At 44.0% G+C, this 23,132-nt stretch overlaps 1 protein-coding gene across 1 annotated transcript in view; it reads right to left on the bottom strand.

Annotated features, from left to right (window-relative positions):
* Positions 1 to 19,054, bottom strand: part of gabbr2 (gamma-aminobutyric acid (GABA) B receptor, 2) — a 395,696-nt gene extending 376,642 nt beyond the window's left edge. Inside the window, exon 1 of the mRNA XM_042295213.1 lies at positions 17,941 to 19,054. Coding sequence (XP_042151147.1) covers positions 17,941 to 18,252 — 312 coding nt within the window. The 5' untranslated portion in view covers positions 18,253 to 19,054. The remainder of the gene's footprint in view (positions 1 to 17,940) is intronic.
* Between the last annotated feature and the right edge of the window lie 4,078 nt (positions 19,055 to 23,132).

The raw sequence follows: 23,132 nt of genomic DNA on the forward strand, positions 1-23,132 counted from the left end.
AGATGGAATTTGAATTTGTGGTCCTGGCAACTGGACCTTTTTTGTCTTACTGAGATTTACTGTCAGGGCCCATGTCTGACAGAATCTGTACAGAAGATCTACGTGCTGCTGTAGGCCCTCCTTTGTTGGGGACAGATGCACCAACTTATCAGAAATCAGTAAACATTAGACTTCAGATTCTAGTAGGGTGAGGCTGGGTGCTGCAGACTGTTTTAGTGCCCTCACCAATTTGTTGATATATATGTTGAAGAGGCTGGGTTTAAGCTGCAACCATGTCTCACCCCCTAGTCCTGTGGAAAGAAATGTTTGTCTTTTTGCCAATTTCAACCGCACACTTGTTTGTGTACATCAATTTTAGAATGTCGTATGTTTTTCACCCAACACCACTCCATCATTTTGTATAGCAGGGCATCATTCCATTTCAATCAACAAAGCATGAGAAGACTTTGACTTTGTTTTGGTTTGTTTGTTTGTCAATTAGGGTGTGTAGGGTGAATATGTGGTCTGCCGTACGGTAATTTGGTGAAAAGCCCATTTGACATTTTCTCAGTACATTGTTTTCATTGAGGAAATGTAAGAGTCTGCTGTTAATGATAATGCAGAGGATTTTCCCAAGGTTACTGTTTACGCATATTCCATGGTAGTTATTGGGGTCAGATTTGTCTCTACTTTTGTGGATTGGGGTGATCAGTCGTTAGTTCCAAATATTGGGGAATATGCCAGAGCTGATGATGATGTTAAACAGTTTAAGTATAGCCAATTGGAATTTGTGGTCTGTATATTTCATCATTTCATTTTGGATACCATCAACCCCACCCATCTGAATGTTATTGAGAGCAGTAGCAAAAATATTTGCAGTTCTCCATGGCTAATGTTAAATCTTTTAAAAACTACAGTAGAAAGGATTATTTACACATAACGAACAGCTCTCTGTCTATCTGCAATCCCCACCACTCTCTCTGTCTATCTATCTGCTCTCCCCACCACTCTCTCTGTCTATCTATCTGCTCTCCCCACCACTCTCTCTGTCTATCTATCTGCTCTCCCCACCACTCTCTCTGTCTATCTATCTGCTCTCCCCACCACTCTCTCTGTCTATCTATCTGCTCTCCCCACCACTCTCTCTGTCTATCTATCCCCTCTCCCCACCACTCTCTCTGTCTTTCTATCCCCTCTCCCCACCACTCTCTCTGTCTATCTATCTGCTCTCCCCACCACTCTCTCTGTCTATCTATCTGCTCTCCCCACCACTCTCTCTGTCTATCTATCTGCTCTCCCCACCACTCTCTCTGTCTATCTATCTGCTCTCCCCACCACTCTCTCTGTCTATCTATCCCCTCTCCCCACCACTCTCTCTGTCTTTCTATCCCCTCTCCCCACCACTCTCTCTGTCTATCTATCTGCTCTCCCCACCACTCTCTCTGTCTATCTATCCCCTCTCCCCACCACTCTCTCTGTCTATCTATCTGCTCTCCCCACCACTCTCTCTGTCTATCTATCTGCTCTCCCCACCACTCTCTCTGTCTATCTATCTGCTCTCCCCACCACTCTCTCTGTCTATCTATCTGCTCTCCCCACCACTCTCTCTGTCTATCTATCTGTCTCCCCAGCACTCTCTCTGTCTATCTATCTGCTCTCCCTGTCACTCTCTCTGTCTTTCTATCCCCTCTCCCCACCACTCTCTCTGTCTATCTATCCCCTCTCCCCACCACTCTCTCTGTCTATCTATCTGCTCTCCCCACCACTCTCTCTGTCTATCTATCTGCTCTCCCCACCACTCTCTCTGTCTATCTATCTGCTCTCCCCACCACTCTCTCTGTCTATCTATCCCCTCTCCCCACCACTCTCTCTGTCTATCTATCTGCTCTCCCCACCACTCTCTCTGTCTATCTATCTGCTCTCCCCACCACTCTCTCTGTCTATCTATCTGCTCTCCCCACCACTCTCTCTTTCTATCCATCTGCTCTCCCCACCACTCTCTCTGTCTATCTATCCCCTCTCCCCACCACTCTCTCTTTCTATCCATCCGCTCTCCCCAGCACTCTCTCTGTCTATCTATCTGCTCTCCCCACCACTCTCTCTGTCTATCTATCCCTCCTCTCTCTTTCCATCCATCTGCTCTCCCCACCATTCTCTCTCTGTCTATCTATCTGCTCTCCCACCACTCTCTCTTTCTATCCATCCACTCTCCCCAGCACTCTCCCCTGTCATCTATCTGCTCTCCCCACCACTCTCTCTGTCTATCTATCCCCTCTCCCCACCACTCTCTCTGTCTATCTATCTCCTCCCACCACTCTCTCTTTCCATCCATCTGCTCTCCCCACCATTCTCTCTCTGTCTATCTATCTGCTCTCCCACCACTCTCTCTTTCTATCCATCCACTCTCCCCAGCACTCTCTCTCTGTCTATCTATCTGCTCTCCCCACCACTCTCTCTCTGTCTATCTATCTGCTCTCCCACCACTCTCTCTTTCTATCTATCCCCTCTCCCCACCATTCTCTCTCTGTCTATCTATCTCCTCTCCCCACCACTCTCTCTTTCCATCCATCTCTCCCCACCATTCTCTCCCCTCTCACCCCTATCTACTCTCCCACCACTCTCTCTCCCCTATCTATCTCCTCTCCCCACCACTCTCTCTCCCCATCTATCTCCCCCCATCTTCTCCTCTCCCCACCATTTCTCTCTATCTAGCCCTCTCCCCATCCTCTCTCCCCCCCCATCTATCTCTCTCCTCATCTATCTATCTATCTCTATCTATCTATCTATCTTTTCCCATCTATCTATCTATCTATCTATCTATCTATCTATCTATCTATCTATCTATCTATCTATCTATCTATCTATCTATCTATCTATCTATCCCATCCCCACTCTAAAGTGTATTCCTCAAAAGTTATCATCCCTATAGCCCCTGGTAGCCGTGAGCGAATCAGAAAGCAAATGTTTGTTTAATGTTAATGACAGCCAGCTGCTCGGTCCGGCACCTTTCAGAATGACTGTGGGTCTCATTTGTGGGCTAATATAAGAGACAGACACACAATGTCATTGTCCCAAATTGCACCCCATTGCCTACATAGTGTCATTAGGGTGCCATTTGGGACACAGGCAATGGCTTCAGAAGATGCCACTGTACCGCATCAATACCAACAATACAATACAAGCAACAGTGTTCCAATAATAACATGCACAAATAAAAATGTGAAATTAATTTAAATCAAAAAGCCAGTGACAATATTGTCTTTTCAAACATATCCCTGCTTATTGTTTTTTCCCCCTTATTTAACAGCAAATTGCCAACAGCGATTCCGGTCAAGCCCAATCAGACGCTACATTCTAAACGCCTCCTGAACAAACAGCCTTTTCTTACAGTGTGCATCCCTAATGGCACCTTACTCCCTATATAGTGCACTACTTTTGACCAGTGTCCTATGTAGGGATAGAGTGTCGTTTAAGACAAAGAAATAATGTTTGAACTCAAATTCAGCATTTCCTTAAGTCCACACGATTAGCCTTTGACTAGGTCTACACAACAGGGACGCTGATAACAGCAATATAGTCTCTCTTGCTAGATAACATCTAATTTTCTCAATTACTCCCGCACACGAACAACAAAAAGAGAGGGGGAAAATGCAATTAACTCAAAACAGATACAATGTTCCCTGTGGAGAAACTGCTAGGGCAATTCTAAATACTGTAGTCACACACATAACCTGTTATAATGTACTGGACCCTAAACAGCACCTGTTGTAGTGATGTGAAATGGCACCTTATTCCACTTACAGTACATAGGCATTAGGGTGACATTTGGGACGCAAAATCAGTAAAGGGTCTGTAATTATAAGCTGCACTTTCATAAATACAAACACACAAACATTTCAACTGCTCATCTTTTGGAAAACCACCCGGAGAAAATAGCTGTGAATTTATGGACCAAAGTACAACATTTTTGATTTATATATAAATTAATATAAAAATGAATAAATAATCAAATACCACATTCTCACAATGAAAAATAAATGATTTTTTTAATATACATCATGAAATATACCATTTTATTTTTAAATGATTCAAGAATGTCACGTTCTGACCTTAGCTCTTTAATTATGTCTTTGTTTTAGTTTGGTCAGGGCGTGAGTTGGGTGGGTTGTCTATGTTCCGTTTTCTATGTTGTGTTTGCGTTTGGCCTGGTATGATTCTCAATCAGAGGCAGGTGTCGTTAGTTGTCTCTGATTGAGAATCATACTTAGGTAGCCTTTTCCCACTTGTGTTTCATGGGTGTTGATTTTCTGTTCTGTGTTTTATTTCACCGTTCAGGACTGTTCGTTAGTCGTTTTATTGTTTTTGTTTCAGTGTTCACTATTCGTATTAAAAATCAAGATGGACACTTACCACGCTGCGCTTTGGTCCTCTCCTTCATACGACGACCGTTACAAAGAATAAGTGCTGCATTATTGTGAAATAATTTTTCATTGTCACTTTTCAAAATAATGTTACCATATTTAATTGAATAATCATACATAGTATTTCCCAGTGGCTTTTTCATTAGAACATTTCATAATGACACCTTATCACAGTATGTATTTCTAGATTTCATGGCCTTTTTCACTTCATGACCTTTTTCACTTCATGGCCTTTTTCACTTCATGTGTCACGTTCTGACCTTAGTTCCTTTGTTATGTCTTTGTTTTAGTTTGGTCAGGGTGTGAGTTGGGGTGGGTAGTCTATGTTCTTTTTTCTATGTTGTGGTTTTGGTTTGGTTCTCAATCAGAGGCAGGTGTCGTTCGTTGTCTCTGATTGAGAATCATACTTAGGTAGCCTTTTCCCACCTGTGTTTTGTGGGTGATTTTTTTCCTGTTTAGTGTTTTTTTCATTCACCTTACGGGACTGTTCGTTTGTCGTTTGTTGTTTTGTTCAGTGTTCAGTTATTTTATAAAAAATATGAACACTTACCACGCCACGCTTTGGTCCTCACCTTTTTCCACCACAGACGATCGTTACATCATGGCCTTTTTCACTTCATGGCAACTCTTTCCATAATCGCAATATGTCAATCAATGCAAGTGGGCAAGGTCAAGTAGATAGGTCATTGGTTCAAAGCCCTTGAACAAAATTACAAGGCAAAAGTAGTGGCCTTGTGTTTTAGATGATTGTCCTGCTGAAAGGTGAATTTGTCTTCCAGTGTCTTTTGGAAATCAGAATGAACCAGGTTTTCCTCTAGCGTTTTGCCTGTGCCTAGTCCTTGCCAATGACAAGCATACACATAACATGGTGCAGTCCTCACCATGCTTGAAAATATGAAGAGTGGTGTACAGTGATGTATTGTGTTGGATTAGCCCAAACATAATGCTTTGCATTCAGGACATTAAGCAAATTTCATTGCCACATCTTTTGCAGTTTTACTTTAGTGCCTTATTGCAAACAGGATGCATGTTTAGGACACTTTTCTTTGGGGGGGGTTACCCCCTTTTTCTCCCAATTTCAATCTTGTCTCATCTCTGCAACTCCCCAATGGGCTCGGGAATGGTGAAGTCATGCTTCCTCCGAAACATGACGCGCCAAACCGCACTCCTTAACACCTGCCCGGATCTGTAGTGACTCGGGAGGCCCTGTCTTGGAATATTTTTTACTCTGCACATGTTTCCTTCTTTTTACTCTGTCATTTAGGTTAGTATTGTGGAGTAACTACAACGTTGTTGATCTATCCTCAGTTTTCTCCAATGACAGTCATTAAACTCCGTAACTGTTAAAAAAATATATAATAACAAAAAATATAGTGCCTAAAGTCAAAGATATCGCTGAAGTCGATCTCGTGTTGCCCTATTTTGGATGTAGATACTCTGTTCAACAATGGATGAAAACCACAAACCTATATCAGAGTGTTGGACCAATGACCTACAGTCGTGGCCAAAAGTTTTGAGAATGACACAAATATAAATTTTCACAAAGTCTGCTGCCTCAGTTTGTAGAATGGCAATTTGCATATACTCCAGAATGTTATGAAGAGTGATCAGATGAATTGCAATTAATTGCAAAGTCCCTATTTGCCATGCAAATTAACTGAATCCCAAAAAACATTTCCACAGCACTTTCAGCCCTGCCACAAAAGGACCAGCTGACATCATGTCAGTGATTCTCTCGTTAACACAGGAGTGAGTGTTGACGAGGACAGGGCTGGAGATCACTCTGTCATGCTGATTGAGTTTGAATAACAGACTGGACGCTTCAAAAGGAGGGTGGTGCTTGGAATCATTGTTTTTCCTCTGTCAATCATAGTTACCTGCAAGGAAACACATGCCGTCATCATTGCTTTGCACAAAAAGGATATTGCTGCCAGTAAGATTGCACCTAAATTAACCATTTATCGGATCATTAAGAACTTCAAGGAGAGCGATTCAATTGTTGTGAAGAAGGCTTCTGTCTCCTAAAGTTGATTCAGCTGCAGAATCGGGGCACCACCAGTACAGAGCTTGCTCAGGAATGGCAGCAGGCAGGTGAGAGTCCATCTGCACGCACAGTGAGGCGAAGACTTTTGGAGGATGGTCTGGTGTCAAGAAGGGCAGCAAAGAAGCCACTTCTCTCCAGGAAAAACATCAGGCACAGACTGATAGTCTGCAAAAGGTACAGGGATTGGACTGCTGAGGACTGTGGTAAAGTCATTTTCTCTGATGAATCCCCTTTCCGATTGTTTGGGGCATCCGGAAAAAAAGCTTGTCCGGAGAAGACAAGGTGAGCGCTACCATCAGTCCTGTGTCATGCCAACAGTAAAGCATCCTGAGACCATTCATGTGTGGGGTTGCTTCTCAGCCAAGGGAGTGGGCTCACTCACAATTTTGCCTAAGAACACAGCCATGAATAAAGAATGGTACCAACACATCCTCAGAGAGCAACTTCTGCTAACCATCCAGGAACAGTTTGGTGACGAACAATGCCTTTTCCAGCATGATAGAGCACCTTGCCATAAGGCAAAAGTGATAACTAAGAGGCTCGGGGAACAAAACATCGATATTTTGGGTCCATGGCCAGGAAACTCCCCAGACCTTAATCCCATTGAGAACTTGTGGTCAATCCTCAAGAAGCGGGTGGACAAACAAAAACCCACAAATTCTGACATGCTCCAAGCATTGATTATGTGAGAATGGGCTGTCATCAGTCAGGACGTGGCCCAGAAGTTAATTGACAGCATGCCAGAGGGGATTGCAGTGGTCACTGCAAATATTGACTCTTTGCATCAACTTCATGTAATTGTCAATGAAAGCCTTTGACACTTATGAAATGCTTGTAATTATACTTCAGTATTCCATAGTAACATCTGACAAAAATATCTAAAGACACTGAAGCAGCAAACTTTGTGAAAATTAATATTTGTGTCATTCTCAAAACTTGTACTTGCCCACTTGCATTGATTGACATATCTCTTGCGATTATGGAACTAGTGGCGATGAAATGAAAAATGCCATGAAAAGAAAAAAGCCATTCAGAAGGCGCCATTATGAAATTATAAATGTTCTAATGAAAAAAGCCATTGGGAAATACAACTATTATTATGAAATTAAATATGTAAAAAACAGTAAGTGACATTATGAAAACAATATTTCATAATAATGCAGCACATATTCTTAAATAATTTAAAAATATTATTTATTAATTATATATTAATGTATTTATAATTAGTACTTTGGTCCTCCATATGAAGTAGCCAATTAAATGCCTACTAGGGTATTCTGTATGAATTACATTTTATTTGAATTAATTAATGACATTTTATTTTAGTGTCAAATTGCCAACTGGCAACCCATCCATTATGGGATTAATTGACACATAAGCAAACATTACAATAATTCACTATGGTAATTAAATGATAATTCTGTTTGTAACCTATTAATTGACCATTGGTTAATGTGGATTGTTTTCCCCAAACAGACTGGTAATAGATCACTAATACACTACTTAAAAATATTAAATCAAATAAAAGACTTGGTACAGCACCATTTGATTTAATAGTCAGAATTCCTCATTGAGGGAAATACAATTGAAAGCTGCTGATTCTAACATCAGTAAATGGAATTGCCCCAGCAGTTATCATACAGTATTAGAATTGAAAAGAAGCTAATTTATTCTTCTTGAATAGGTTGTCTCTTATTATTGGTTGAGATCTCCTCCAGGACCTGTATTCATAAAGTGTCTCAGGGTGGGAGTGCTGATCATAAAATGGCCACTTTCATCATGATAAAAATACATTTTAAAATGATACAAAGCATGTTAAACATCCTTACTCCCAATTACATTTCTATGTGAGAATTGCCAGAACAATCTGAGATACCCAAAATATTTTGGGGGCTGTTCGGGTATGGAATCACCCTAGTGCACTGTGTAGGGAATAGAGTGCCATTTGGGACATAGACAGTGCCAGCCTCAATTCACAGCAGTTTCTCCCCAGCATCTCTTCCTACTTACCTTCCTTTCTCATGACAAGAGTTGACCTCTCAGGGGTCAAGGCTACAGCGGCTAATGGACGAGAGATGTTTAAATTATATATGGCATGTACATGTGAGACCCCTTCGGGAAGAGCGTCGGAGAGAGCTGGTTTGAATTTGCAGGTTTAAATAGTTTCAGACAAGAGAGAGTGTTAGATGTGCTGACAAACTGTACAAAATCGAACCATCGAATATTCTCTATCCTGCCTAACAAATTATTCTGACATAGGATTCTTAGGATGATTTTAGAAAAGTGTGAATGTGTGACTATTACAGTACAGCCACAAAATGTGAGAGAGCAAAAATAAAAATGTTTCCTAGATTTCTAGATACCTCAGAGCGGTTTGAAGTGCCACTACAACTCTTATTATTCTTTTACTATTTTAATTCTCATAATTTAGAAATCTCTCAGCTTTTATTTTATTTGTTAAGAACTTTGAAATTCATTCCTCTGTAAGAAATGTGCTTTACAAATAGAATCATTTAAATTAAACCCAATATCCTGGAAATTGAAACAAAAATACTTATTATAAATACTTACACATATACTGTATATGTCGAACATATCAAGACCACATACTGTTGCACCATGGGGGCTCCTGCAAGGTGTGTAGAAATGTGACATCACACAGCATTCGTTCCTCTCAGAAGCACAGGGCCAGTCTATAGCTGTACTGTGGATTATCTTTCAAACACAAGTAATGTCACTGTACATGAGGCCAGTGGTATCACATGACTAAAATGGCTTCTTACAAAAAATAAACACATGAATATCTGGTTTACACAAGCAGGATCAAATACTTATTAACACCTGCATGCTTAACCCGGAAGCCAGATACGGTAGTTGAATTTTTTTTAAATCCAAGACTGGGAGCTTCTAATGAGCAGCAACACACACCAGCTGCCTTGTCACTCAGACATTTAAGATTAAATATCTTTTACATCCCCATGAATGACAACACAAGGGGTTGAATCGCTGTAAGAGGGAGAGGAGTGAGACGTATAAAATCACAAGTCGCATCCCAAACGTCACCCTATTCCCGACATAACTATTGACATAATGTATTACTGTTGACCAGAACTGTATTCTAAAGTGGTGCACTATGTAGGGAATAGGGTTCCATTTGGGTCACAGGCCCACATCTCCCCATATTCCTCCTGAGTGGGGCTAATGAAGGGATTTAGATTCCGTGCGTCTCCCCCATCTGTGACGTCTCACTCCTGTTTCATCCTCTCCTGTTGTTAGCCCAAGCCTCTACCCCCCCCGGAAAGTCACCACAGATTCACCCCGCAGTTCCAATCCAGAAGATATAGATTTCAAATCAATAGCGATCATTCACACTGCAGGTGAAAACAATGCTGGATGGGTTTGCCTTGTAAGACGAGATGCACATATTAATACAATTTTCCTAAAAGGTATCCTGGCTAACCTGTAAACATTGAAAGTCCCTGAGCTCTTCAGTAAGGCCATTCTACCGCCAATGTTTGTCTATGGAGATTGCATGGCGGTGTGCTAAATTTTATATATCTGTCAGAAACGGGTGTGGTGGACATGGCCTAATCCACTCATTTGAAGGGGTGTCCACATACACTATATACTGTATACAAAAGTATGTACATAGACTGAGTTGTGCTTACATTACGGTGAATACGTATAAATTTATGTGCATGGATACTCGGTTATGCACAGTGAATACATATAGATTTATGTACACGGATACTCGGTTATGCACAGTGAATACATATAGATTTAAGTATGTACACGGATACTCAGTTATGCACGGTGAACACATATAGATTTATGTATGTACACGGATACTCAGTTATGCACGGTGAACACATATAGATTTATGTACACGGATACTCAGTTATGCACGGTGAACACATATAGATTTAAGTATGTACACGGATACTCAGTTATGCACGGTGAACACATATAGATTTATGTATGTACACGGATACTCAGTTATGCACGGTGAACACATATAGATTTAAGTATGTACACGGATACTCAGTTATGCACAGTGAACACATATAGATTTAAGTATGTACACGGATACTCAGTTATGCACAGTGAACACATATAGATATAAGTATGTTCATGGATACTCAGTTATGCACAGTGAACACATATAGATTTAAGTATGTTCATGGATACTCAGTTATGCACAGTGAACACATATAGATTTAAGTATGTTCATGGATACTCAGTTATGCACAGTGAATACATATAGATTTAAGTATGTTCATGGATACTCAGTTATGCACAGTGAACACATATAGATTTAAGTATGTTCATGGATACTCAGTTATGTATGGTGAACACATAGAGACAGACAACAGCAGAGAGCAGCTTTGCCTGCCTCTGTCCCTACAGCGAGTTTTTACCCAGGGGTCCCTGATGATGGTCCCTGTGACAATGAGCTAGCAGCATTACCATGGTGTTTGACTCTGCAGCTCCATGTCTGAACCACAGTACATCTCTTGTATTACAAATGGCACCCTATTCTCTACATAGGGCTCTGGTCAAAAGTAGTGCACTATGTGCCCTGGTCAAACGTAGTGCACTAAATAGGGAATAGGGTGCCATTTGGAACACAAGAGATGTATTGTGGTTCAGACATGAAGCCTCTGTGTTCCTACTAGAAGATGGCTGCTCAGCACACAGCGGTGCTGCCGACTGCTGAGCAGCTCAGACCAGAAAACCCTCAATCCTCTGGCTACATCCTCATTCTCTCGGCTAACACTTTGCACCACAGGCCAGACAGCACCTCTTAGCTGTACTCAGAAGTGTTAGGGGAGTTTGGACATGATCTCCATATCCAGCCCCAGCAGCATCCAGCCCTACCCCCAGCAGCATCCAACCCCAGCAGCATACAGCCCTTTTCCCAGCAGCATCCAGCCCTATTCCCCAGCAGCATCCAGCATCCAACCCCCCATACAGCCCTTTCCCCAGCAGCATCCAGCCCTATCCCCAGCAGCATCCAACCCCAGCAGCCAGCCCTTTCCCCAGCAGCATCCAGCCCTATTCCCAGCAGAACCCAGCCCTTTCCCCAGCAGCACCCAGCCCTATTCCCAGCAGCACCCAGCCCTATTCCCAGCAGCACCCAGCCCTATTCCCAGCAGCACCCAGCCCTAACCCCAGCAGCACCCAGCCCTATTCCCAGCAGCATCCAGCCCTAACCCCAGCAACATCCAGCCCTATTCCCAGCAGCATCCAGCCCTATTCCCAGCAGCATCCAGCCCTATTCCCAGAAGCATCCAGCCCTATTCGCAGCAGCATCCATCCTCAGCAGCATCCAGCCCTATTCCCAGCAGCATCCAACCCCAGCAGCATACAGCCCTTACCCCAGCAGCATCCAGCCCTATTCCCAGCAGAACCCAGCCCTCTCCCCAGCAGCACCCAGCCCTATTCCCAGCAGCACCCAGCCCTATTCCCAGCAGCACCCAGCCCTATTCCCAGCAGCACCCAGCCCTAACCCCAGCAGCACCCAGCCCTATTCCCAGCAGCATCCAGCCCTAACCCCAGCAACATCCAGCCCTATTCCCAGCAGCATCCAGCCCTATTCCCAGCAGCATCCAGCCCTATTCCCAGAAGCATCCAGCCCTATTCCCAGCAGCACCCATCCATCCTCAGCAGCATCCAGCCCTATTCCCAGCATCCAGCCCTATTCCCAGCCCATCCCCAGCAGCATCCAGCCCTATTCCCAGCAGCACCCAGCCCTATTCCCAGCAGCATCCAGCCCTATTCCCAGCAGCATCCAGCCCTAGCCCCAGCAGCATCCAGCCCTATTCCCAGCAGCATCCAGCTGAGCAGCAGCACCCAGCCCTCATTCCACAGCACCCAACCTCATTCCTCGGCTAACACTTCGCACCACATTCCCAGACAGCACCTCAGCTGTACCCAGAGGTGTTCCCAGGGCAGTCCAGACATGATCCCCATATCCAGCCCCAGCAGCATCCAGCCCTATCCCCAGCAGCATCCAGCCCTATTCCCAGAAGTATCCAGCCCTATCCATCCCAGCAGCATCCAGCCCTATTCCCAGCAGCATCCAGCCCTGTCCTCAGCAGCATCCAGCCCCAGCAGCATCCAGCCCTATCCCCAGCAGCATTTGCAGCAGCATCCAGCCCATCCCCAGCAGCATCCAGCCCTATTCCCAGCAGCATCCAGCCCTATTCCCAGCAGCATCCAGCCCTATTCCCTGGAAGCATCCAACCCTATTCCCAGCAGCATCCAGCCCATGATTCCCAACAGCTTCCAGCCCTATCCCCAGCAGCATCCAGCCCTATTCCCAGCAGCATCCAGCCTTATTCCCAGCAGCATCCAGCCCTATTCCCAGCAGCATCCAGCCCTGTCCTCAGCAGCATCCATCCCCAGCAGCATCCAGCCCTGTTTCAGCAGCATCCATCCCCAGCAGCATCCAGCCCTATTCCCAGCAGCATCCAGCCCTATTCCCAGCAGCATCCATCCTATTCAGCAGCATCAGCCCTATTCCCAGAAGTATCCAGCCCTATTCCCAGCAGCATCCAGCCCTATTCCCAACAGCATCCAGCCCTTTTCCCAGCAGCATCCAGCCCTATTCCCAGCAGCATCCAGCCTTGTTCCCAGCAGCATCCAGCCCTATTCCCAGCAGCATCCTCAGCAGCATCCTCCCCAGCAGTCCAGCCCTCCTCAGCAGCATCCATCCCCAGCAGCATCCAGCCCTATTCCCAGCAGCATCCAGCCCTCGCAGCAGTCCTCAGCAGCATCCAGCCCCCCAGCAGCATCCAGCCCTATTCCCAGCAGCATCCAGCCCTATTCCCAGCAGCTTCCATCCTTTTCCCAGCAGCATCCAGCCCTATTCCCAGAAGCATCCAGCCTATTTCCAGCAGCATCCAGCCCTATTCCCAGCAGCATCCAGCCCTATTCCCAGCAGCATCCAGCCCTATTCCCAGCAGCATCCATCCATCAGCAGCATCCAGCCCTATTCCCAGAAGCATCCAGCCCTATTCCAGCTTCCATCCTCCAGCCCTATACCCAGCAGCATCCAGCCCTATTCCCAGCAGCATCCAGCCCTATTCCCAGAAGCATCCAGCCCTATTCCCAGAAGCATCCAGCCCTATTCCCAGAAGCATCCAGCCCTATTCCCAGAAGTATCCAGCCCTATTCCCAGAAGCATCCAGCCCTATTCCCAGAAGCATCCAGCCCTTTTCCCAGCAGCATCCAGCCCTACTCCCAGTAGCATCCATCCCCAGTAGCATCCATCCCCAGCAGAATCCAGCTCTATCCCCCAGCAGCATCCAGCCCTGTCCTCAGCCTTCCAGCCCTATCCCCCAGCAGCATCCAGCCCTATTCCCAGCAGCATCCAACCCTATTCCCAGCAGCATCCATCACCAGCACCACACCATACCATACAGTCCTACTGCGTGCATAAAACACAGAGACAAAGAGACAGAGACAGAGAGAGATTGAGTTTATGCACGCCCATGCATGGAAGTATCTGTGTGAGAGACAGAGAAGATGACATAATTAGGAACCCATAATGTATAGTATTCCATAACACACCCTTCCCTTCGCCACTCAACAAAATGGTGAGTGTAAACAGACCAGAACCATGAAGCTAGCATCTCAAAGCTGTCGAGGACAGCAGAGTCATCTTCTTGGAAGAATTATAACCATTAAACTGTGTCCACCGTCCTAACAGGTGCCACTTTATATAATGTTTTCATACCCTACATTACTCATCTCATATGTATATACTGTACTCTATACCATCTACTGCATCTTGCCTATGCCGTTCGGGCATCACTCATTCATATATTTTTATGTACATATTCGTATTCATTCCTTTACACTTGTGTGTGTATGGTAGTTGTTGTGAAATTGTTAGGTTATATTACTTGTTAGATATTACTGCTTGGTCGGAACTAGATGCGCAAGCATTTCACTACACTCGCATTAACATCTGCTAACCATGTGTATGTGACAAATACATTTGATTTGATTTGATTTAATGTAGGTGTCCATCTATGATGAATAGAATTAAGAAAAGACAGTAATAAAATCAGTGATACTCTCATGCATTCAATTACACTAGATACACTATTTATTCAGTCTCGTGCTGATGCTCACTTGTTCTTCTATTTTCCATGTGTTTTATTCTAAGAATGATATAATTACTAGACAGACCATCGATAGTAAATTGCACTTTTGAACAGTCTGTTGAATATCATGCGGTGGCAGGATTTGTGAGAAAGAAAAGGCTTCCAACTGCTTGTAAATGGTTGTCCTTGGCAAGAATCTTCATCCTGACAGCTGTTGATAACACCAATACACATGCTTCCCTTGTCTTGTTTGTTGTACTTTTTCACTCATAGGAAATAAGTCATTAGCCTGTTAAATCACTCCTCCATGACAATATTTATTACTTATTATTTCCAGAGAAATATATGAAAATCTTATATTCTTGATTAGTACATTCTGAATACAAAAACGTTACAATTTGAACTCAATGGGCACTTTTGGCCATTAAACTCATCAATCAGCCATCCATCCATTCATTCATTCATCCCCAGAAGTAATATCCAACTGACCGATCAACTGACCTCTTGTTTACAGGTCATATTTCAACCAAGGGAGATATGTCAGTAGTATATTTAATCCTATGGGCAGAGGTGGATCCCAGGACGTGCATGCTGTATGCCATTCGTGACCACTCATCACTGTCCTGCTGCTGTCAGACAGATTATACTGTTGTTTGAACATTTTTCACAGCGGCACGGAAACACCTGTGCCTTTATGCATTTGAAAAAGCAGTGTGCTTCATAGGGAACAGGGTGCAATTCGGGAGTCAGCACGCAACCTATTTTTTGTGTTCTGTGACAGCCTTCCTCCACACTTCAACCTGACTATAGCGTTTATCACCGACATGGGTCTTATAAGTCAGTAAATAAATAGTACAGTAAATAGCTAAATGCTGGCAGCTGTAGAATACAGACTGACAAATCAGTTAAAACAGGTAATGAGGTTTCTTGAACACTTAAATTAACTCCTGGGTCATTTTAACTGCATCAGTTCATAACGGAATCAGTCACATCGATCATTTTGCAAACGTGTTTCCTCAATGAAGATACCTGAGACCATTCACCGCAAACCTCATCAATTAAATCAGCTTGTGTGAGCGCTGCAGTTTTGGACTCTGACTTTCAACCTGCTTCTACGTTGACAAGGTAATGTGATGTTTATATAATATCCTCGATATCACCTCTCTCGCCTCCTCAATCAATCACTGCTATGCCATGCCCATGCACCCAACCTGGTCTCAGAGTATTTTGTATTATTCTGTACGTAAATCCCAGACACTCCATTTAGTATGATATGTTACTTTTCGTATGGTATGTATTAATTTGTGGATGTCCATCGTCTATTTTGTAGATATGTTACTAATTACAATTTGTATGATATTAATTATGTGAGAAATGGTGGTGGAAAAATCATTAAAACAGCTCAATACATTAGAGGTGCTGAAGAGGCTTGTTTTCGGTTGCTTGTACAGTACATTTGTATTTAGAACTTTCTTGGAAGTATATAGTGGCCGTAACGGGAGTAAATGAAGATAGTTGCTCAGCGAAACTCTATATCTGGTGTATCAACAAACGTATTTTGACATTGGAATGCTTGCAGAGCTGGTGAATGGGAGTTTGAATAGGAGATTTTGGGGCGTTAGAGGCTCTACCGCACAGATACTCGTTCAGGCTGTTTAGTGATAACCTACCTTGTTCAGTTTATTTCAGATTTAACCATCAGCTAAATCAATCTTGACAGGCTTCTGTACACATTGGTGTAAAGTACTTATTAAGTAAAAATACTACTTAAGTCATATTTTTGGGTATCTGTACTTTACTTTTGACAACTTTTACTTTTACTTCACTACATTCCTAATGAAAATGATGTACTTTTTACACAATACATTTCCCTGACACCCAAAAGTACTCATTACATTTTGGATGCTTAGCAAGACAGGAAAAATGTCTAATTCACTTGATCAAGAGAACATCCCTGGTCATCCCTACTGCCTCTGATCTAGTGGACTCACTTAACTCATGCTTAGTTTGTAAATGAGTGTTGGAGCATGCCCCTGGCTATGCGTACATTTTTTTAAAACAGGAAAATGGTGCAGTCAAGTATCAAAAGTAAGAGTATAAAACATTTCAAATTCTTTATATTAAGCAAACCAAAGTATATTTAAAACCAAATACTTTTACTCAAGTAGAATTTTACTGGGAGACCAGGGGATTTTACTGGGAGACTTGAGTCATTTTCTATTAAGGTATCTATATTTTTACTCAAGTATGACAATTGGGTACTTTTTCCACCACTTCCTGTACTGAGCTGACAAGGTAAAAATCTGTGGTTCTGCCCCTGATCAATTAAGGCATCTCCCGCACCTCTCTGATTCAGAGGGGTTGTGTTAAATATGGAAGACACATTTCAGTTGAAGGCATTCAGTTGTACAACTGACTAGGTATCCTCCTTTCCCTAATTGTGACAACAATTACATCCTGCATCACTGCTATAATGACTGGTTTCCGCTAGTTACCACAGCCACAAAGTCCAAATTGGCTATAGCCTAATGTAAAAATTAATGAAAACGAAAAATAGCTTTTTAGTCTTATTTTAAGGTTAGGGTTAGGCGTAAGAGTAGCAGTGTGGTTACGTTAGGGTTAATATTAGGGTTAGTTTTAAAATTACATTGGTCTACTGAGTGGCACAGTGGTCTAAGCCACGGCATCTCAGTGCTAGAAGCGTCACTACAGATCCTGGTTCGATTCCAGGTTGTATCACAACCGGCCGTGATTGGGAGTCCCGCATCATCCCGTTCAGGTTTGGCCGGGGTAGGCCATCGTTGGAAATAAGAATTTGTTCTTAATTGACTTGCCTAGTTAAATAAAGGTTAAATAAAAAAGCAGAGATTATGGAATATTGTTATTTGATCACGAGCTTGTTGCACCTGCGCGGCACCTACTCCAACCACCGCAAATTAAGCTAAAACGGCCCTTTTGCTCATGAATTGAGGATGACAAAATGTGTCAACATTTAAAGACAACAAAATGTAATGACAACTTCCGATAGTGTATGCTCCTGTGTTAATGCAACAGTAACCTAACGTTGCAGGCGAAAAATAATGCAACAACAGACAATATCCAGGCATTATACAAAAATAAAAACAAGTTGTGGAACAATGCGCAGATGTAGGCCTACCAACCATTTCCAAATGGAAGCGCTGCCTGTGAGCGCTGCCTGCCGGGCAGTGTAGGCTACACCCCCTTTAACACACACACACACACACACAGACACACACACACGCGCGCGCGCGCGAACAACCAAAGCGATATGAAACGTTTTATCTGCCCCTGAAGCCCAAAGCGAAAGCACATGTAGCCTATGCTACCAAGGACATGGGGCAGAGTGGGTGAATGAGTTTACCTCGGTGTCGTAGATTTTGGTGATGAGTGAAAACTTGTAATTCTGTGACTCTCGTATGTGCTGGATGGCCAGTTGGACAGCGGGCTCGATGCCCTGACTAATGCTGCTCATCAGCGCCGACTCGTTCATCGGCATGAGCACCATGATGGGCAACTTCTCATCATCCCCCGAGAACCAGCTGTTGTCCTGACCGTGCCTCGTATAGTCATTGCAGACCTTGGCTAGCACAGGTTGAAACGCCAAGATGGACAGGAGCAGGCATCCCGACAGAGGCGTCATCTCCCATCCGCAGTGCCTTCGCGACGGTGCCATGCTACTGTGGCGTGCAGGACGACCAAATAAGATCCCACCCAGCTCTCACAGCCCAAGCATCGCAAATTCAGGGGCGTCCGAGCCGAGAGGAGAATATAGTAGCCTATTCAAATGGTCCAAACAGTAAAACAGCAAATGTAGCCTAGGTAGGGGGTTCAATAGCAGCGAGCAACCTCGACCCGATTGTAGCCTATCACAGCGAATTTAAAACAGATTTATTCTCGATGACAGGTTTTCTGTAGGATTATTCCAAGGTTCCAGTTTTGGTGTTGCACCATATATGGAAGAAACGGAGACGCGTTCTGTTGCAGGTGTTATTGGCGCTGACGGTACCTCTCCTCCTGGTCTCCGTGATGCACAAGGTTTCCGCGTTAAAATCTCTCCAACTCAAACACTATCCTCTCAACCTGGTGAAGCAGCGCGAAAATGGCACAAGAACATCACAATTCACAGTCCGTAGGATGCTCAAAAAGACAACTTCAAGATGACAGCGGTCGACCAGAGTCATCCACTCTCGTTGACAGTTGGATACAAATTCACCTCCCGAGTATTTTCACCATCAAGAGACGGCAGAGTAGCCTAATAGAACATCCGTGCCAGCGCACTACAATATATAACCTATTAAGGTCGAAGAGAATAGGGAAATTGTTCTGGAGAGCCTAAATAGAGAATATTCAAAGTAATCTTGATTGCAGCGCGTCCTGAGTGCGCGAGACCAGATAGCGTCGGCGTTCTAACAGCCCGCGCGACTGTCAGTGTGTGTGTGCTAGCTACAGACGATGCTGCTGCTGCGGCTGCCTTATTGCCTCTGAAAAGGCTTCACTTATTTAGCGCTGTCTGCTGCTACTCAGAGCGCGCACGAGTGGGAGCAGCAAAAGAAATGCGGAAAAAGGAAGACAGAGAGGGAGCGGGAGGGTGGGGGACTCAGAGGAGGGGTGGATGGATGGAGCAAGCTCTTGTGTAAGCATCAGCCGCCTGACAGGCAAAGTTGATTTAATGGGCTTTCTGTTTAGCAGAGAGACAGGGTTTCAAACATGCAAGAGGGGTTGTCAAGTGTAGCCGGATACAGTACATGACCAAAAGTATGTGGACACCTGGTCGTTGAACACCATTACGGCAGCCTCCACTCTTCTGGGAAAGCTTTCCACTAGATGTTGGAACATTGCTGCAGGGACTTGTATCAATTCAGCCACAAGCGCATTAGTGAGGTTTGGCACTGATGTTGGGTGATTAGGCCTGGTTCGCAGTTGGCGTTGCAATTCATCCCAAAGGTGTTTAATTAGGTTGAGGTCAGGCCAGTCACGTTCTTCCACACCAATCTCAACAAACTATTTCTGTATGGACCTTGCTTTGTGCACATGGGCATTGTCATGCTGAAACAGGAAAGGGCCTTCCCCAAAGGACAGAATTGTCTAGAATGTCCTTGTGTGCTATATCGTTAATATTTCCCTTCACTGGAACTAAAGGGCCTAGCCCGAACTATGAAAAACAGCCCCAGACCATTATTCCTCCTCCACCAAAACCAAACTTTACAGTTGGCAGTATACATTGGGGCTGGTAGCGTTCTCCTGCCATCATCCAAACCCAGATACGTCCATCGGACTGCCAGATGGTGAAGCATGATTCATCACTCCAGAGAACGCGTTCCCACTGCTCCAGAGTCCAATGGTGGCAGGCTTTACATCACTCCAGCTGACACTTGGTGTAACCGATGTGAAATGGCTAGCTAGTTAGCGGTGGTGCGCACTAATAGCGTTTCAATTGGTGATGTCACTCGCTCTGAGGCCTTGAAGTAGTTGTTCCCCTTGCTCTGCAAGAGCCGTGGCTTTTGTGGTGCGATGGGTAATGATGCTTCGTGGGTGTCTGTTGTCGATGTGTGCAGAGAGTCCCTGGTTCGAGCCCAGGTAGGGGCGAGGAGAGGGACGGAAGCTATACTGTTACATTGATGCTGTTGACCCAGATCACTGGTTGCTGCGGAAAAGAAGGAGGTCAAAATGGGGGTGAGTGTAACCGATGTGAAAAGGCTAGCTAGTTAGCTGTGGTGCGTTTCAATCGGTGACGTCACTTGCTCTGAGACCTGAAGTAGTTGTTCACGGCTTTTGTGAAGCGATGAGTAATGATGCTTTGTGGGTGACTGTTGTTGTTGTGTGCAGAGGGTCCCTGATTCGAGCCTGGGTCGGGCGAGGGGACGGAAGCTATACTATTACATTGGCATTGGGCATGGTGATCTTAGGCTTGTGTGCGGCTGCTCCCGACGAACAGTTCTTGTTGAAGTTGCTTCCAGAGGCAGTTTGGAACTCGGTAGTGAGTGTTGCAACTGAGGAGACTTTTTTTTGCACTTCAGCACTCAGCGGTCCCATTCTGTGAGCTTGTGTTGCCTACCACTTCGCGGCTAAGCCATTGTTGCTCCTAGACATTTCGACTTGACAATTACTGCACTTACAGTTGACCTGGGCAGCAGCAGCAGGGCAGACATTTCACGAACTGACGTGTTGGAAAGGTGGCATCTTATGACGGTGCCACGTTGAAAGTCACTGAGCTCTTCAGTAAGGCCATTCTACTGCCAATGTTTGTCTATGGAGATTTGCATGGCTCGTTGCTCGATTTTATACACCTGTCAGCAACGGGTGTGGCTGAAATAGCTGAATCCACTAATTTGAAGGGGTGTCCACATACTTTTCTGTATATAGTGTATTTTCACAATGGCTCTATGGGCTAGCCTACATCTTAAAACCACACTGATCTCATAGAGCAGACACAACATAATAAACATAAATCCAGGTCACTGAAATTAGTATGATATGTTATTTTTAGTATTGTTACATAAGACCGAAGGTAAACTTAAGGAAAAGAAGTAGGGTGGTTGGCCGGGGTGGATAGGTAGGCGAACGTCTAGCAACCCAAAAGTTGCTTGTTCGAATTTCATCACGGACAACTTTAGTATTTTAGCTAATTAGCAACTTTGCAGTTATTTACTACTTTGCAACTACTTAGCATGTTAGCTAACCTTAACCCTAACATTTTAACCTAATTCTTAACCCTAACCTTAACCCCTAATACCTAGCCTAAATAACATTAGCCACCTAACCAATGTTAGCCACCTAGCAACATATCATATGTTTTGCAAATTCGTAACTTATCATACAAATTGTAATTGGCAACATATCATACGAAATAGATGATGGACATCCACAAATGAATACATACCATACGAAACGTAGTGTATCGTACTAATTGGAGTGTCCCGGATTTACTTTTACTATGTTACATCTACCCTTTTGTTCAGGTTGCATGCATGTATAACATAGCCTCAGCATCACAGGAGGCTGCTGAGGGGAGGACGGCTCATAATAACGGCTGGAACGGAGCAAATGGAATGGCATCAAACACCTGGACACCATGGAAACCATGTATTTCATACCATTCCACTCACTCAGCTCCAGACATTACCAAGAGCCCGTCCTCCCAATTAAGGCTCCACCAACCTGTACGTCTACATGGACTTAAAATAATTTAACATGACTATGGTAGCCTATGGCTAAAATGATTGCTTTACTCTATATTATATAGGCTATATACATTTCAAAATGGTGTATATTGAATATGTTGAATCACAAGCTAAGCAATCAAGGGATTCCTTTACGGAAGCGCAGTCATGCAGTTTTGTAAATTCATAAATTATCTAAAATATGAGAGCAGAAGAGAATATCGAATGCCACACAAGTGTCAGAGACATAAACCAATGCATGTTATGGACCTCTCAGCAGCAGGCAATGGGGGTATTAAAGCCTTGTTAAATAAACACTGCCACCTAGCCTCTTCAAGGCGATTATTCCCCCATTCCCTCATATATGGGCAGCCTAATTGTGACTTTGGCTTTAGTGGGCACTGCAATAACATGTATGCTCACTGAATTTTAAACACAATACTTCTTGAAGGTACACTCTGACAAAAATGATTTTGTTGTCCCGTTTGAGTCAAGTTTCTAAGGGATGAAGGTGGAGGATGACGCTCTCCACATCCTGTATCACTGCGTTAGACACGGCACTCTCTGTGGGACAAAATTCAGACAGTTTAAGCCAGTGGTTCCCAACCTTTCTGTACCACCCACAGAGTTTTGCTCTGCCCAGAGTACCACTGAAGTACCCCCTCATGTGCATTTTACCAGTATGGTCTCATGAATCTTCTGAAGTACCCCCTGTTTCCTAGTGCCCCTGGTTGGGAACCACTGAGTTAAGCGGTTGTGCGCAAAGGGGGGTAAATGCCTACTGTACCGTGCCTGTGAAAGCCTTACACATGCAGTCTTTGTTCCCCATTACCTGTATGTCGCCAAGGGCACTCAATCCCTTTCCAACTCGAAACTACCCACACAAGACTGACCGCATTTCTCCAGCGACATTTGAAGCTGAACAAAACAATAGGCAATTATTTGAAATGGTTTGCTGTAGCCTACACTTCTCCTAAACAGAACATCAAACAGCAATTGGAATCCACCATGCCAGGGGTAACTTCTCTTTACATGTTTTTTCTCTCATCAATCTACACACAATACCCCATAATAACAAAGCAAAAATAGTTTTTTTTAGATATGTTTGCAAATGTATTACAAATAAAAAACTGAAATATCACATTTAATAAGTATTCAGACCCTTTACTCAGTACTTTGCTGAGGCACCTTTGGCAGCGATTACAGCCTCACGTCTTCTTGGGTATGACACTATAAGCTTGGCACACCTGTATTTGGGGAGTTTGTACCATTCTTCTTTGAGGATCCTCTCAAGCTCTGTCAGGTTGGATGGGGAGCATCGCTGCACAGGTATTTTCAGGTCTCTCCAGAGATGTTCGAACGGGTTCAAGTAGAGGCTTTGGCTGGGCCACTC

This window comes from Oncorhynchus tshawytscha, linkage group LG13 (genome assembly GCF_018296145.1).
Source record: "Oncorhynchus tshawytscha isolate Ot180627B linkage group LG13, Otsh_v2.0, whole genome shotgun sequence".
Lineage (NCBI taxonomy): Eukaryota > Metazoa > Chordata > Actinopteri > Salmoniformes > Salmonidae > Oncorhynchus > Oncorhynchus tshawytscha.